Genomic DNA, 17293 nt, shown 5'->3' on the forward strand with positions numbered 1-17293 from the left:
TGAATTATTCAGGTACCTATTCTATTTATTTTCCTAGCCATATGTTATTAAGGCAAAGTTAAGCTTTAGAGAAAAACCTCTATTAAGTGAAGTGCCTTTAAATGCTGTGACGATATTTACTGATGGGTCAGGAAAGACATAGGAGTCAGTAGTAGTATGGCAAGACCCAGAAACTAAAGCATGGAAATCAGATACCCAAACAATAGAAGGTTCAACACAAGTGGTTGAACTTGCAGCAGTAGTCAGAGCATTTCAGCTTTTTCAGGAACCTTTTAATTTGATTACAGACTCTGCTTATGTTGCTAATTTAGTTAAAAGAATAGAAGGATCAGTTTTGAAAGATGTTAGTAATGATGCTCTGTGTCGTTATCTTACATGTCTTTATACAATTGTGCAAAGCAGAACTAATCAATATTTTGTCTCCTATATTAGAGCTCACTCATGGCTTCCAGGATTTCTGACAGAAGGCAACTCCAGAGCTGACAAGTTAACAGTAGCCATAGTAAACACCCTACCAAATATTTTTGAACAGGCGAAACTGAGTCACGCCTTTTTTCATCAGAATGCACAAGCACTTATGCGAATGTTTCGTCTTTCTAGAGATCAGGCTAGAGCAATCATAAATACCTGCCCAGACTGTCAACTGGTGCAGCCCCCTGTTTCCACAGGAGCGGTTAACCCTTGAGGACTGCAGAGCTTGCAATTGTGGCAAGCAGATATCGCCAAATACCCATCTTTTGGAAAATATAAAAATATCCATCTGTCAGTAGATACATTTTCCAATGCAGTTTTTGCTTTGGTACACACAGGAGAAACAGCAAGTCATGCATGTCAGCATTTTTTGCAGGCTTTTGCTTCACTAGGGGTACCTCAAGAAATAAAACCAGAAAATAATCCTGCTTATACAGCTCAAAAAATAGCCACATTTTTAATTAATTGGGGTGTTCGCCACATTTTTGGTATTCCTTATTCTCCCACGAGTCAGGCAATTGTTGAAAGGACACATCATTCTTTAAAATGTATTTTAGATCAGCAAAAAGGAGATGTAGCACAGGCAACACCACAGATGCGATTGAGTAAAGCCTTGTATGTTTATAATTTTTTGAATAGTTCTTCTGCAGGGTCTGATTCTCCAATATTTAGGCATTTTTTTAACAGCATACACGCAAAATTAAAGGAAAATCCTTTAGTTCTAATTAGAAATCCAGAAACAGGACAAATCGAAGGTCCATTTCCTCTAATAACCTGGGGCAAAGGATTTGCTTGTGTTTCTACAGGTACGGGACCCAGGTGGCTTCCTGCGAAGAACGTGAAGCCATACCACGTGCAGAAACACGTTGACAACCCTACAAGTAAAGAAGAAAGTACACAGACATGTACTACCCAGAGACTACAACTCATGCCTGAAATCCCTTGTTTTTATTGCTGAAACTGTGAACTTTGGATTTTATGTCAATATAGAGTGTGAAAAATGAGAGTATTGTAAAGTTCTTTTGGCAAATAATCCTCACCTTCCTATTTTAAAGAAGGCACAAAGTACCTTTGTGCCTCATCCTTAGGTGATGTTCAAACAAGATTGAGAAAATATAAAAGAATATTCTTAGAAATTCGTTTGAAAATTAAAATTTAAGAAAAAAAGTCTTTTGCCAAAAGACAGCTTTACAGAAATATGGAGTTTAATCAGATGTTAAGTTTGTTTTTTGCTTTTTTTGTTTTGTTTGCTTTTAGTAGTGTAGCTTTGCCAGTTAATCAACCTAGAACCAATGTTTGGGTGACTTTAGCTAATGTTCCAGGTTTGGATACTCTGTGCTTGTCTACTACAAGTCCAGAAAATCCATTTTCAACTCGCTTAGTCAGTATACCAGTAGAAAATTGGCCAATACCAAAAAGATTTGATAAAGCTATACAAGGCACCTTCACTGGGTCAAAAGTATGGGAATACTATACTCCAGTAAATACATGCGGTTGGTGGACACCCTATCTTCCTAAAGCCTCTGTTGAACCTCAAGAATTAGAACTCCTTGGTTCTGTAAAATTCTGTGTCAAATTCAGTTCTACAGAGAACAATCAGTCAGTGGTGAAAGATGTCTCTCCACATCACCCTGTGTATAAGAATCACACCTTTTGGTGTAATGATACTTCTGTAGTTCCATCTACATTTAGTTCTGTTCCTCTTCAATTACCAAGAGGAATGGTTTTTTTATGGAGACAGAGCATGGCCTGCTATCCCTTCAAACATCAAGGGTGGTCCGTGTACTTTAGGGAAGCTTACATTGTTAACTCCTAATATGAAGACAATTGCCAGCATGAGACACAGAGGAAAAAGTTCTTTTACCCATCAATATGGACCAGAGTGTAAAGATGATTTCAATCCATGGGGTTTTGGAAAAAGGTTTACAGCATCTCTTCTTTTGCCGCCACTTGCTTCAGCAGTTGCATTAAAGCAGTTAGATCAGTTGGGATGTTGGCTGAGTAAACAATCTAATGCTACGTCCCTTGTGTTGAGTGTCTTCTTAGCAGATGTCAAAGGTGTGAAGCATGCAACTTTGCAAAATAGAGCAGCAATTGATTTTCTTTTGTTATCCCATGGACATGGATGTGAGGACTTTGAAGAGATGTGTTGTATGAATCTGTCTGACCATTCAGAGTCTATTTATAAGAGCATACAACAACTTAAAGAGGGTGTATCAAAAATAAGAGTTGATGATGGAACTTGGCTGGGATGATTTGTTTAGTGGATGGGATTTAACACCATTGTTAAAGAAATGTCTTACAACAAGTCTATACATTTTAGTAGTCATAATAATAGTACTAATAATGGTGCCTTGTTTGTTCCAATGTGTACAATGAATGACTGATAAATCTATTAATGGAGTTTTTTTAGTGCAGAGAGGAGGGGGAGAGACCCCCTTTTGAGGTAAACTTGAGAACCTTGCCCGGGAAAGTTCTCCAGGTCCTCATTGTGAAATGGAGCTCGCCAGCTACTGCAGACTCTGGGTGATGGTACAGTATTTAGGCAATTGAAAGTGTATTGTTCTAAGTTACTATCCTTTTGCCATGTGCTGTAGATGATATGTATTATCCTGTTTGTTCTTGCTCAGTGTGACTTTACTGTCTCATTACATGTATTAGCTTGCTTTTATGTTGCCTTCACATTTACAGTGAGAGACGTGCAGGTTATCACAAAACAAAAAGGGGGAATATGTCTCCCCAGAAGCATTTGGATAATGCAATATTTACGCTAAAAGTTTTTGCAGGCAGATCATTAATTTGATCCCCAGCAGAGTGATGCCGGTCTGAAGATTTGCATGTGTGAGACAAATTTCTAAAAAGGCTTTACGTAAGAATCCACAATTGGGTGTGTAATGACAAGGCCTAGCTGATTTACTAACCTACGAGAGAAGGTATGCATGTGTTTTATTGCCAACAGGTCTAACGCGGTTACCTGCCTGACCTGACAAACATCAATCGCCTTCGAGAAAATGAGGCCCAGCGAGAGGAAAAATGACCTATTCACCATCCAGCCCTCGTGGCTAAAGCAGGAGCAGAGGTAGGACTGCCAGGAACATGGCTAGGCCTGGGAGCTTATGGAAGCAGCCTGCCAACAGAAGCCTTGTGTCCTACTTCATCTACCATCACGTTACTGTTTCCCTGCTGACCTTCTTCAGCTATTCCCTGTTCCATTCTTCCAAAAAGACATTCGATAATGTCAAAGTCAGCATTTCCAGCTAATGGACTCTCTCCTGTCTAAACAGCACAGCCCCTGAGCTCCAGTCATATGAGCTTTGGAACAGTAGCCATTTACTGCCAAGTCCAGAAGAAGAAGCAGCTCTCTCTCTGGGAACATTGGACACTATCTTTTATTTTCCTATGCTGCCAATCTCTTTGTCAGTGACATGATTGTTCTTGATGGGTTTTATTGATTGTGATCTGTATTCCATGTATCTTCTTCTGTGACCTGCAGATAACCAGTAACAGTCTTAATAGGATAATGGCTTCACAGGTGCAAAGGTGATTCATTTTCTAATGCTACTCAAAATGTGTCACCTGAAAACCCCGTATTTCAGAATGTCTCAGCATGATACAACTGGACAGTTTTAAATCATGACAATGTTATATATTGTCAAGCCCCTTCAGACAAACGTTCACGCAAATTGCCTCGAGGAGTATTCTTCATTTGTGCAAATCACGCGTGGCCTGCATTACCTTCATGTGCTATTGGTGGTCCATGCACCATTGGCTGGCTTACTATGCTTGTGCCAAATTTAACTATGCCTTTAAATCAAACACATACAACTCGTGACAAGCAGTCCTTTCACTCCTTTGCAAGAGACTGCGATAGCACCTTAGATTTTTGGCAATTAGAAAAACGTGTTTTAGCTTCTCTTTAATCCCAGGAGTAGCTTCCTAAACCGACTAGTGCCACCTCGCTTGCTTTATCAGAATTGTTAAAATGGGATTTTTGGTCGAAAACAAAAAGGGGGAACTGTGGAAACCAACAAGCTGCTCTGAAAGTTTCATAGAGCTTGACTTGGACGCAATCACTTTGTACCCCTGAGAATTAGGTTTGTACCCATGAGAATTATAGCATCAACAGAAGCAAGAAACCATAGACAACAGATGTAGAAAGCACAGCTGGTCTAGGGAAGCTGATATTTGCTTTAGATTGTTTTAGATGGGTGTTAGTTGCAAGTAACCAGTAGTTTTGTAGGGTGTTAACGTAGAAGCCAATGGGGACACAGCACAAGTGCAAAGAAACTGTATAAAAGAGGCTTTGTAGAATTAAAGATGCTTTTTGCCTTCTGAATGGAGTTGGTGTGCGTGATCCATCTCAACTGCAACAGGTCTGGGGTCAGTTGCTTGGGGAACACTCCCTGTTCAAGACAAGCCTCTACTTGTCCACATGTATCTCTCATGGAATTTAAAAAATTATATGAGTAACACACTCTAATCCAAAGGTGTATTTACTTAGAGACTTTCAAAGAAAAATATTGTGGTTTCCTAGATGTTTTCTAGATGCACAGAACATTCACAAGATGGTTGGAAGAAATTAAAAGTCAACATTGAATGTTAACTTATAGCTCCATAAGCAAGTATATATCAGCCCTCTTTTCCCTATGAATCATGTACACTTAATGTTTATGATGATGCTGTCATTTAACCTTATATGTAATATAAAAGAATAACTGTCACCAGGGAACAAATACATTTAAACCATATATCTCAAATAGTGACCAGAACATTGAAATAATATATACTGTTACACAAATATTTTAACCTTGTGAATAAGCAGAAAAGTAAAGTTTAAGAAGGAATATCTAGAAACTTCAATGATATGTTTTTCAAAACTAGATTTGTATATTTAAATTTGTCTTTCCAAACTCTGGATTCTCAGAGCACAGATTTCAAAGTCATTACAAGGCAGGCTTAGGGCAAGCAGCTACTGGAGAATTAGACATGAACGAGATACTTCTCTGCTCAGAGAGATCTGAGAAAGAAGCTATATATTGGTATATTCAGTTGTTTTGAGCTTTAAATGCATATAGGAAATAGCATAATGTGTATATTCAATACTTTTTTTAAATCAAAAAGCTAAAAAAATTACTAAAAAATTTAAAACTTCAACAACAATGTCTACACTACAATCACAGAATTGTTAGGTTTGGAAGGGATCTCTGGAGGTCATCTAGTCCAAACCTGCCAAGTCAGGGTCACCTAGAGCAGGTTACACAGGAACACATTTGGGCGGGTTTTGAATGTCTCCAGAGAGGTAGACTCCATGCCCTCCTTGGGCAGCCTGTTCCAGTGCTCTGCCATCCTCAATGGAAAGACTTTCTTCCTCATGTTGAGGTGGAACTTCTTGTGTTTTAGTTTATGGCCATTGCTCTTTGTCCTGTCACTGGGCACCACTGATCAGTCTGGCACTATCCTCTTGGCACCTGCCTTTGAGGTATTTATATGCATTAATGAGATCCCCTCAGTTTTCTCCATACTAACCAGATCCAGCTCCTGCAGTATCTCCTCATAAGAGAGATGCTCCAGACTCCTAATCATCTTTGTGGCTTCTGCTGAACCCTCTTCAGTAGCTCTTTGTCTTTTTTGTACTGAGAAGCCCAGAACTGGACACAGCACTCCAGATGTGGCCTCACTAGGGCTGAGTAGAGGAGCAGGATCACCTCCCTCGACCTGCTGGCCACACTCTTCCTAATGCACCCCAGAATCCCATTGGCCCTTCTGGCCCCAGGGCACACTGCTGGCTCATGGTTAACTTGGCATCCACCAAGATTCCCAGGTCCTTCTCTGCAGCGCTGCTCTTTAGTAGGTCAGCCCCCAACCTGTACTGGTACTTGGAGTTATTCCTCCCCAGGTGCAGGACCCTACACTTGCCCTTGTTGAACCTCATTAGGTTTCTCTCCACCCAACTCTCCAGCCTATCAAGAATCAAGAAACACTACAAACAGTTTTTATTAAAACGTGAGCCTTGTAGGCTTAAAACAGGTATATTAAGAAATAAGCATCCAATGTTTTAAATGCAAAGATTTGCTATGAAAGTATCTCCTGAATCACAACACTTGTGTTATAAATATGATGTGATAGAATTGACTCAGGGAAAAAAACCCAGTAATTTAGAGGACTAATTCCTAGCCTTTGCCACTAGCCTTCCACATTCAGTACAGCCTACCACCCTTGACTGCATTAACATCCCCTGATGTAACTACAAAACAACATTTTCCCTAAACTCTCACTATTATTTCTCTTCTTCACCATGGTACTTTCTGGTACAACATATTGGGGAAAGGAGGGGTGGGTGCATGTAGTTTTGTTGCACCTTTCAAATTGAAAGTTAATTTAGGAGCAATCTGTTTTATCAGATATATATATCTAATAGTCTGATAATTTGCTGTGTGCCAAAACACTTAACCCAAAAGAATAAAACATATTTCACATGCTAGAACCAAAGACAGAACAAGCTTTGTAATAGGATACAGGAATTTGCTATGATTTTCAGCATGCTATTTGGAGGGACAAAAGTTCCCAAGTAGTGAAATAAAATGCAAGTTTTTAACTACTGCAAACAGCTTTAATATAAATTAAATTATTACTTACCAAAATCTACTCTTGTTAGTATGCACTGCATTGGATGGTCAGTTGTATGCCTCGTTGTTGTTGCACCACTCTCATAACAAGTTGCACACAAATCGTAATCGTAGCAAATTAAACACTTGTATCTGCGACCTCGAAAATTTCCTTTTAAACATGCATCACAGCTGACACCTGTGAACAAAGAAAATTGCTTGAAAACAACAATAATTTCACATTGGTTTAATGATACAGATTGTTGCTATAGCCCCCAACAATGAAAGGAATTTAACCAAGAAGCTTTTATGGAGCTGATGCACAATAACACTCAATTTTAAGAATATTTATATCTTTAAAAAGGCAGTAATCATCCAAAGTGAAAGTTAAAATAAAATAAAAACCAGTCAAGCACTCAAAATGATAATTTGTTAGGATATAAATTCTTTTAATCACTTTTCCACTGTTTGAAAGCTTGGTTCAAAACATTCTCAAGGTTAAATAGTATACTTTGTGAAAACAACAAAACAAAGTCCACAGCAGACCATCCTGCAAGTCACACAAAACCACACACCACCACCACCACCACATAATACCACCCTGTTACAGTGGGGATACTGTAACACGCCTATATCAAACCAGGAGTCCCATGGAAAAGAAATACATATGGACGGATTCTTGATAGATGTTTCAGAGAGATGTTTATTTCTCCAGACGCATGGCCGGGGCTCTGCCGAGGAACTGTTACAGTCACAGGACCCAAGGGTCCTTCCCCGCGCAGGAAACCACAAACCAACAAATGGGGAACGAGGCTGACCAGGGGCTCGGGAAACCCCGTGCCTCCCCCCCAGGGCCCCTCTCCCAGGGCTCCATGGCAGGGGGAGGGACCCCGACATTTCACCCGTTTTATTTTAATAAAAGGAGAATGAAGACAACTGGATAAACATAACAAGAACAGTTTCAAAACAATACAAGCCACCCTCCTGAGCCTTTAAATGTCCAAACAGATTCTCTGGAACATCTTAGGGCTGACAGAAGGGAGACAGAACTCTCTGAGCATGCTTTGTGGGGAAACTGAGGCAGGAGAGGGTTTAATTTCTTCCCTCTCCCTTTTCATCCCCCACTCGGCATTGGAAAGGGATTTTTGGGGAAACAATTGGCAAAGGTATGGTTCTGTGAAGGAAACCATGGATGGAAAAACGGATTGGGAATACACTGGGGGTCATAGGACATAGGGTAAAAGGGAAAGGTGGGATTAGGAAAGGGAGACTGTAGGGGGGTTTACAATGGAGATATTGTCTAACAGGACTACGATTTTTTGCATATATACTGCCTTTTACAGAAACACCATCAGGCCCAGTGACCTGCGATGCTTGTAACCCTTTTCTACCTTGTATGATTTTGATTTCCACCACCTCTCCATCTCCCAAGCTTGGGATGCATTTTTCAGGGTTATTCTTTTTAATAGCAGTTCTATGCACGAATATGTCTTGCTGGTTGTCACACCTTGTTATAAAACCATAATTTTGTTTAACATTACACCATTTTACTATCCCTAAGTTCTTAGCAACTATGATCTTTTCCTTTTTCCGAGTGGCTGCTGTTTTCTGTCTCGCTGCGTCTTTGCTCTCTCTTTCGCTCGGTCCCGTGTTGGAATTGTCGGAGCTGCTGGGGCTGCCAGAGCTGCTCGTGTCTGCGCGCTCTTCCCGGGGTCGCATTTGGGGCTGCACGGGCCGGGCCGGGCCGCGCTGCTCAGTTCTCCGTGCGTGGCCTCCTCTGGTTGCAGCTTCAGGCAATGCATCTCGGCCAGGCCCCCGAGCGATGACCCCCCCGCTCCCTGCTCTAGCACGCGTTTCAGCTGGGGGCGGCTCCGCTCCACCGCTGCCAGCCACTGCCCGCGCGCCACCCCTCTCGGTCGGGCGTTCACGGGGCTCGCTCCACCACGCGCTGCGCGGGGCCGGGCAGGCACCGCTGGGTCCCGCCGCTCCCGCCGCGTCTTGCTCCGCTGCTGACACTGCGGCTCGCATGGCTCCACCCGCGCACGGGAACTGCCTCGCTGCTGCTAGCAGAGTGCTCGGTGCACGTGGCCTGGGTCGCACGGTCCCTGAGCCAGGCTTCCCTTCGCCAGGACACAGCTGACATTGCTCAACAGTCTTGGTAATTAAATAATATTCACGAAAATATTCTTCTATCGGCATATATTTTGACTCAAATATTAACTGGGTCCAAACGGTCTTCCAAAAGCCCTTGGTAAGAATTAAATCCCAAGAAACATAGAAAAAGTTCTTAAGCAACCATGACAGGAAGTGTTTCAGTTCTTTCTGAGCTTGAATCAAGCTAAAATTTACAAATCGTTGTTCAAGAATCATTTTAAGATAAATGTCCATATGCGGCTCTGAGAGCCAAGAGTCTTCCCACGGTTCCTCCATAGTTTAGATATGGAATAGCAAAACAAAAACAAGAAGAGGAATCCAAAGTTTCCAGGGTTTACTCACACAAATCAGTTGCTTAGGGATCAGGGATCGTTCTGCTCGCAATTTACCACCATTTGTTACAGTGGGGATACTGTAACACGCCTATATCAAACCAGGAGTCCCGTGGAAAAGAAATACATATGGACGGATTCTTGATAGATGTTTCAGAGAGATGTTTATTTCTCCAGCCGCATGGCTGGGGCTCTGCCGAGGAACTGTTACAGTCACGGGACCCGAGGGTCCTTTGCCCGCGCAGGAAACCACAAACCAACCAATGGGGAACGAGGCTGACCAGGGGCAGGGAAACCCCGTGCCTCCCCCCAGGGCCCCTCTCCCAGGGCTCCATGGCAGGGGGAGGGACCCCAACACCACCCCTCCCTTGCTTTTGTGTTTATTTTTATACTTTCTAATAATTAAATTATTAAGAACGCCACAACCATTTTTCACAATATAAACATATTCGAGAGCAAAAATTTAGGTCTTCTATTTTGAAGTACAGAATAACTTTGAATACATCTTAATTTTATGTTGCATCATCTCTTCAGCTTCTTCCTTTTGAAAGTTCAAACTTTGTACTGTAAATCAATCAGTCACACTGCCTGGGTCAGGAAAAACTTAATTATCTTCTAAAGGTTTTTGCAATTTTGTCTGTGTCATTTCAGTTCTCTGCTGTTAATTTAGATAAGGGCAAAGGAAGCATCATCATCTTTTCATCTGTCAAGGCCCACAAAAACTTCCATCATTGCAGTAGTAAATTAAAGGCCTTCATGATAATAACTAGTGTGTACAACACATGCGATATTTTGATCGAAGTCCTCCTTTTGGATCAATTTAAACAAGCTTTTCATAGCTCAGTGCAAATGCAGAAAATGTTATAGAAACAATGTTCTTGGAAGAAAGCACCAACATTGACTCCAAGAGGATTAGTAGAGGAAGATCATCAAGGTCTCAAAACTGCAAATATCCCAATGGTCATTTCCTAATTATAAACTCCATTATCAGATAAAAATCTAGTATTAACACAAGTCATCACTACTACTTGTGATGTCAGGTCCAGGAAGCAAAGTTAAATTACATAGAGAGAATTCTCACAACATCTCTCGCAGCTAGTATTTCTTCATATCATTCTAAAATACCACATTTTCATTTTGATAACCTGACAGCAGGTGGCATAACACACTACTTTCATACCCTTTTATGTAACAGGAAAGAAAAGCATCAAGAAAAAAAAAGCCTCAGAAATTCAGCTCTGGTTTTTTAACCCATACACTGCATTAATTAAAATTTTAGGAGTTTGCCTCTCTACACCTTAAAAAAATAAAAAAAACCACACAAAAAAACCCCAGAACACTGAAAGATAACAATGCCAAAGTGAATTGAATGCATCCTAATCAATCTCAGGTTTTGAGGAAAAACACACACTCAGGAGGGGTCCAATTATAAGCAGGGAACAAAAAGGGCAAATGAATAAACAAGTTGTGAAAAGAATTCAAGCTTATTCATGAAGTTCTGATTTACATGATGCAACAATAACTTTTTAAAAGCTTTTAAAATTATTTCCTATTCAATGGAAAGTTTTCCTGTACCTTCTTCAGAATGGCCTCATGGAAATGATCACAAAAGAAAAATAACCTGGCTTATTTTTAAATAAAGTTTTTGATGCATTTTACCTTAGAAATTAGCAAGACTTTTTCAGTTTTTCTACTGTTAATTACCAATACACAAGTACACATGTGGACTGATAAACAGTTTTATCTATTAGGTTTCCTCTATATGGTTTGCAGCTTGTCTAGAATCAGGGCTGAGATTTCCAGAGAGGCTGTCCAGACACCTGCCCCAGTCATGGAAAATTCTGAGTGGTATGATGTGTGGGAGGACATAGGCCAAACCCTGAAGGAATTCTCTGATGCAATAGCTTGGAACTTCCCCCCTGAACAAATTCAGAATCCAGCTGAGGTGGGGAAATATCTAAAAGAAAATTGCAATGACAACTCTAATGAGAAGAAAAAGCTCATTGCAATGTGCTGGGTCCTGGCTAATGCTTACCACACACTGCTAGATACTGTAAGGCAGCAGACACAGCCAGATGGGCAGGAGGATGAATCAGCTGACATCCCAGTCACTCAGGCTGCAGCTAAACCAGATGAGGAGCCTAAGCCAATAGCAATTGCCCCTGTCCAGAGAAGGAAACACAAAGCCAAATCCATTCGCCCAGTGAATGATGATGGGGAGCCAGGATCCTCACAGACAGCAGAGGAATCCAAACCAGAAATTATTACAGAGTCTCTGTCCATAGAGAGCCTTCACAGCCTAAGAAAAGATTAAACCAGACAGCCTGATGAATCTACATTAAGTTGGTTAGTCCAAATCTGGGACGCCACAGGCGATAATACAATTTTGGACGGCACTGAAGTGAGGCATTTGGGATCTCTGTCACATGATGTGGGTATTGACCAAGGGATGACAAGGGGGCGCAAAGCTCTCAGTCTCTGAACATGTCTCTTAAGAAGTGTGAAGGAAAGATACCTGTGCCGAGATCTCCAGTTGCAGCAAACCTCATGGAAGACCATAGAACAAGGGATTCAATGCTTGAGAGAACTGGGGGTGATAGAGATAGTTTTCTTAGATGACCAAACAATTAGGAGTCCAGACATGGTAAAATGCACGCCAGTGATGTGGCTAAAACTTGCACGACTCGGGCCACAAGAATATGCCTCTGCTTTAGCAATGATGAAGTGGAATGAGGGGGACAAGACAGTGAATACTATGGTGAGTAGGCTCTGAGCATATGCAGACACTGTGCAAGGCCCAACTCAAGCAAGAATCTCAGCTGAGGAAACAAGTCTGTCAGAGCACATACAAAAAATGGAAGACAGGATTGAGGACACTCATCAGAAATTTAGGAAGGGGATTAAAGAGGACCTCCAAATCTTGTCAGTTCCAACCACAGGTCCTGTAACCAGAAGCAGACGTCCCCCAGCTAGAGAGGAAGGGTACACCCCATGAACTGACCTGTGATTCTTCCTGTGTGACCATTGGGAAAATATGAAAAGGTGGGATGGAAAACTGTTGGGGTTTTAGGAGTTCTCCTTTTCTTTTTCTTTTTCTCTTAAATAATTTTCCCCATAGGTGTTGCCAGGAAACAGTAAGGACTGGATACTTAAGAGAGACAAAAGACCTGGCCACAGGAGGAGGGGTCCAGCTGGCTACTCTCTTTTACCTGAGGTTTTCTCGTGTAGGGCAGAGATGCCTCGAGATTTGGACTGGGAAAAAGGGGTTGAGTGGAGCCCCTAGCTCTCTTGCTCTCAAGGTGTTTGGAGAGGGGAGAAGCTGCGGTCGCTGTGGGGAGAATTCATCACCACTGCAGGGTTCTGCCCTCTGCTGCCTTCCTTCTACGGTTGAGTGGAGCTCTGCTTACTTGAGCAGACGTTGCATGGGGACCCTATTTAACACCCTACCTCACTAAAAGAGGGACTTCTTCACCATCTGCTCAGGTGCCTCAGGGGAAAACCCCGGGACCCTGAGCCCGCCTTTCCCTGCCCTGATGGGAGCCGGGCCGTGGCTGCCCTCCCCCTGCCATTCCTTTGCCACTGCTCCGAGTCTTCACTACACTGTAACTTCGCACCCCCTGCCTGCCGAGACATTCCAGGGTTCCTGCTGAAGCTCAGGAGTTTTGATACATCTCGTCTACCACCTGGGATTTTGTGCTCATTCCTGCCGTTCCAGTTTGCTGCTCCTGAGGGTCCTGCTGGGGCACTGGGATCGGCTGCCCCTGGGGGTTTGTGAAGCCTTTCTTCCATCCCTTACTGGCTCGGCCAAGCCACCATTACTGCGTGCTCCCCGAGCTTGTGCCAGAGCGCCCCCTGCAGCCGTGGGGAAATCATCGCACCTGCCCTGCTCACCGGGAGCCACCAGTGCCCCTGCCAGCTGTGACCGTAACTGCACCAAAAGGGGAAAGTGCCTGACAGCCGAGAAGGTTGTCACCAGGTTACTGGTTCTGTTTGTTGCTGCTGCCATAGTTATTGTTGCTTGTTTGCCTTTTTTTATATATATATAAGTAAAGAACTGTTATTCCTATTCCTCATATCTTTACCTGAAAGCCCCCGAATTTCAAAATTATAATAATTTGGAGGGAAGGGGGTTGCATTTTCCATTTCAAGGGAGGCTCCTGCCTTCCTTGGCAGACACCTGTCTTTCAAACCAAGACAAAAACCCACTTCTGCCCTGGCAGCATGGGTGTGTGAACTGAAGGAGGACAATACTAAGAGAGGGAGTTCCACCAGATGGAAAGTAGCTCCAGTTTCCCATAGCCAAGCTGCCAGGCAAATGGAAGGGAGGATGACATGTCCAATCCCCTTGAAGAAACCTCTAGAATGTATGCCCAGGGAGGGAATGATAACCAGGGCTAGAGGAGCCCTGCCTCTAGCCAGGTAGAAGCACAGGAGAATCGTGTCTTTTGGACTGTGTGGATCCGATGGCCTGGCACATCAGAACCACAAAAATACAAGGCCTTGGACGACACTGGTGTGTAGTGCACGTTAATCCCATCGGGACATTCAGGGACAGAACCTGTTTCTATTGCTGGGGTGACAGGGGGACCACAGCACAGAATCACACAGAATGAACTAGGTTGGAAAAGACCTTTAAGATCATCTAGTACAACCTATGACCTAACACCTCCTCGTCAACTAAACCATGGCACTGAGTGCCATGTCCAGTCTTTTTTTAAACACATCCAGGGACTGTGGGTCCACCACCTCCCTGGGCAGACGATTCTGGTATGCAATCACTCTTTCAGTGAAGAATTTTTTTCTAATGTCTAACCTAAACTTCCCATGGCTCAGCTTAAGACTGTGTCCTCTCGTTCTGTCAGTTGTTGCCTGGGAGAAGAGACCGACCTCCACCTGACTACAACCACCTTTCATGTAGTTGTAGAGAGTGATATGGTCACCTCTGAGTCCCCTTTTTTCCAGGCTAAACAACCCCAGCTCCCTCAGCCGTTCTTCATAGGGCTTGTGTTCCAAGTCCTTCACCAGCCTTGTTGCCCTCCTCTGGACATGTTCAAGCATCTCAACATCCTTCCTAAATTGAGGAGCCCAGAACTGGACACAGTACTCAAGGCCTCACCACTGCCGAGCACGGGGAAGAATGATTTCCCTGGTCCTGCTGGCCACACTATTCCTGATACAGGCCAGGATGCCATTGGCCTTCTTGGCCACCTGGGCACACTGCTGGCTCATGTTCAGTCAGCTGTCGACCAGTATCCCCAGGTCCCTTTCTACCTGGGCACTGTCCAGCCACACTGTCCCCAGCCTATAGCGCTGCAGGGGGTTGTTGTGGCCAAAGTGCACGACTCAGCACTTGGACTTGTTAAACTTCATCTTATTGGACTCGGCCCATCTATCCAGACTGTCCAGGTCCCTTTGCAGAGTCCTCCTACCCTCCAACAGATCGACACATGCTCCCTGCTTGGTGTCACCTGCAAATTTACTGATGGTAGACTCAGTCCCCTCATTCAGCTCATCAATGAAGATGTTAAACAGGACTGGCCCCAGCACTGATCCCTGGGGGACCCCACTAGTGACTGGCCGCCAACTGGATGCAGCACCGTTCATCACCACTCTCTGGGCCCGGCCACCCAGCCAGCTCTTAACCCAGCAAAGAGTGCTCCTGTCCAAGCTGTGGGCTGCCAGCTTTTCCAGGAGTATGCTGTGGGAGACAGTGTCAAAGGCTTTGCTGAAGTCCAGATAGACAACATCCACAGCCTTTCCTGCATCCACCAGGCAGGTAACCTGGTCATAAAAGGAGATGAGGTTGGTCATGCACAACCTACCCCTCATAAACCCATGCTGGCTGGGTCTGATACTGTGCCATCCTGTAGGTGCCGTGTGATGGCACTCGATGATCTGTTCCATAACCTTGCTGGGTACCGAGGTCAGGCTGACTGGTCTGTAGTTTCCCAGATCCTCCTTCCAGCCCTTCTTGTGGGTGGGCGGGCATCACATTGGCCAGCTTCCAGTCATCTGGGACCTCCCCAGTGAGCCAGGACTGATGGTAAATGATGGAGAGCGGCTTCATAAGCTCATCTGCCAGCTCCCTCATCACCCTAGGATGGATCCCATCTGGTCCCATAGATTTATGAGCATCTAAGTGGCTCAGCAGGTCTCTGACTGCTTCCTTCTGGATAACCAGGGAGCTATTCTGCTTCCTGACACCATCTACAAGCCCGGGAGGACAGTTGTCCTAAGGACAACCTGTCTTTCTGTTGAAAACTGAGGCAAAGAAGGTGCTAAGTACCTCTGCCTTTTCCTCATCTTTAGTTACTAAATTCCCTCCCGCATCTAATAGAGAATGGAGGTTGTCCTTGCCCTTCCTTCTGCCATTAATGTATTTATAAAAATATTTTTATTGTCCTTCACAGAAGTTGCCAGATTGAGTTCTAACTGGGCTTCTGCCTCTCTAATTTTTTTTCTACATGCCCTAGGCAACCCCCTTAAACATTTCCTGAGATACCTGACCCTCCTTCCAAAGGTGATACACCCTCTTTTCTTTCCTTAGTTCCTTCAAAAGCTCCTTGCCCATCCAGGCCAGTCATTTTCCTCGTCAACTCATCTTTTGGCACATAGGGACAGTCTGTTCCTGTGCCTTAAAGATTTGTGTTTTGAAGCACGCCCATCCTTCCTGGGCTCCTTTGTTCTTAAGGGCTGCTTCCCAAGGAACTGTCTGAATAAGTCTCTTGAATAGGCCAAAGTCTGCCCTCCAGAAGTCCAGTGTGGAAGTTTTATTGATGCCCCTGCTTGTTTCACCAAATATTGAAAACTCTATAATTTCATGATCGCTGTGTCCCAGATGGCCTCCAACCACCACATCTCCCACCAGCCCATCTCTGTTTGCAAACAGCAGGTCTAGTGTAGTCCCTCCCCTGGTAGGCTCACTCACCAGCTGTGACAGGAAGTTGTCCTCCACAAACTCTAAGAACCTCCTAGACTGCCTCTTCTCTGCTGTGTTAAGTTCCCAGCAGATGTCTGGCAGCTTAAAGTCACCTACAAGAACAAGGGCTGGTGATCTTGAAACATCCTCCAGCTGCTTGTAGAATAAGTTATCCACCTCTTCTTCCTGGTTGGGTGGTCTATAACAGACTCCCACCAGGATGTCAGCCTTGTTGGCCTTCCCCCTGATTCTTACCCATAGGCACTCGACTTTATCACCATTAGTCTCAATTTTCATGGTGTCAAGAGCCTCCCTAATATAAAGAGCCACCTCTTCTCCCTCTCCTGTCTCTTCTGAAGAGCTTGTAGCCATCCATTGCAGCACTCCAGTTATGCAAGTCATCCCACCACGTTTCCATGATGGCGACTACATCACAGCTTTCCTGCTGTACCATGGCTTCCAGCTCCTCTTGTTTGTTACCCATGCTGCATGCATTAGTGTACATGCACTTCAGCTGGGCTGCTGATTTTACCCCTGACTCTGGCTTACCCCCCTTGGGCTTGTTTCTGGAGAGCCCAGCTGCATCCCCTTCCCCCTTCGAACCTAGTTTAAAGCCCTCTCAATGAGTTCTGCCAATTCATGGGCTAAAATCCTTTTGCCCTTAACAGATAGATGGACCCCATCTGGCTCCAGTAGGCCAGGTGCCATGAAAGTTGCCCCCTGATCAAAGAATCAAAAATTCTGCCGATGACACCAGCCTTTAAGCCACTTGTTGATAATGTGGGTTCTCCTGTTCCTTTCATCATTTGTCC

At 43.9% G+C, this 17293-nt stretch overlaps 1 protein-coding gene across 1 annotated transcript in view; it reads right to left on the reverse strand.

The window, feature by feature from the left end:
• LOC138102822 (E3 ubiquitin-protein ligase KCMF1-like) overlaps positions 1-17293 on the reverse strand; it is a 156606-nt gene that overhangs the window by 39707 nt on the left and 99606 nt on the right. Inside the window, exon 2 of the mRNA XM_069000587.1 lies at positions 7108-7275. Coding sequence (XP_068856688.1) covers positions 7108-7275 — 168 coding nt within the window. The remainder of the gene's footprint in view (positions 1-7107; positions 7276-17293) is intronic.

This window comes from Aphelocoma coerulescens, assembly GCF_041296385.1.
Source record: "Aphelocoma coerulescens isolate FSJ_1873_10779 chromosome W unlocalized genomic scaffold, UR_Acoe_1.0 ChrW_unloc_scaf_2, whole genome shotgun sequence".
NCBI lineage: Eukaryota > Metazoa > Chordata > Aves > Passeriformes > Corvidae > Aphelocoma > Aphelocoma coerulescens.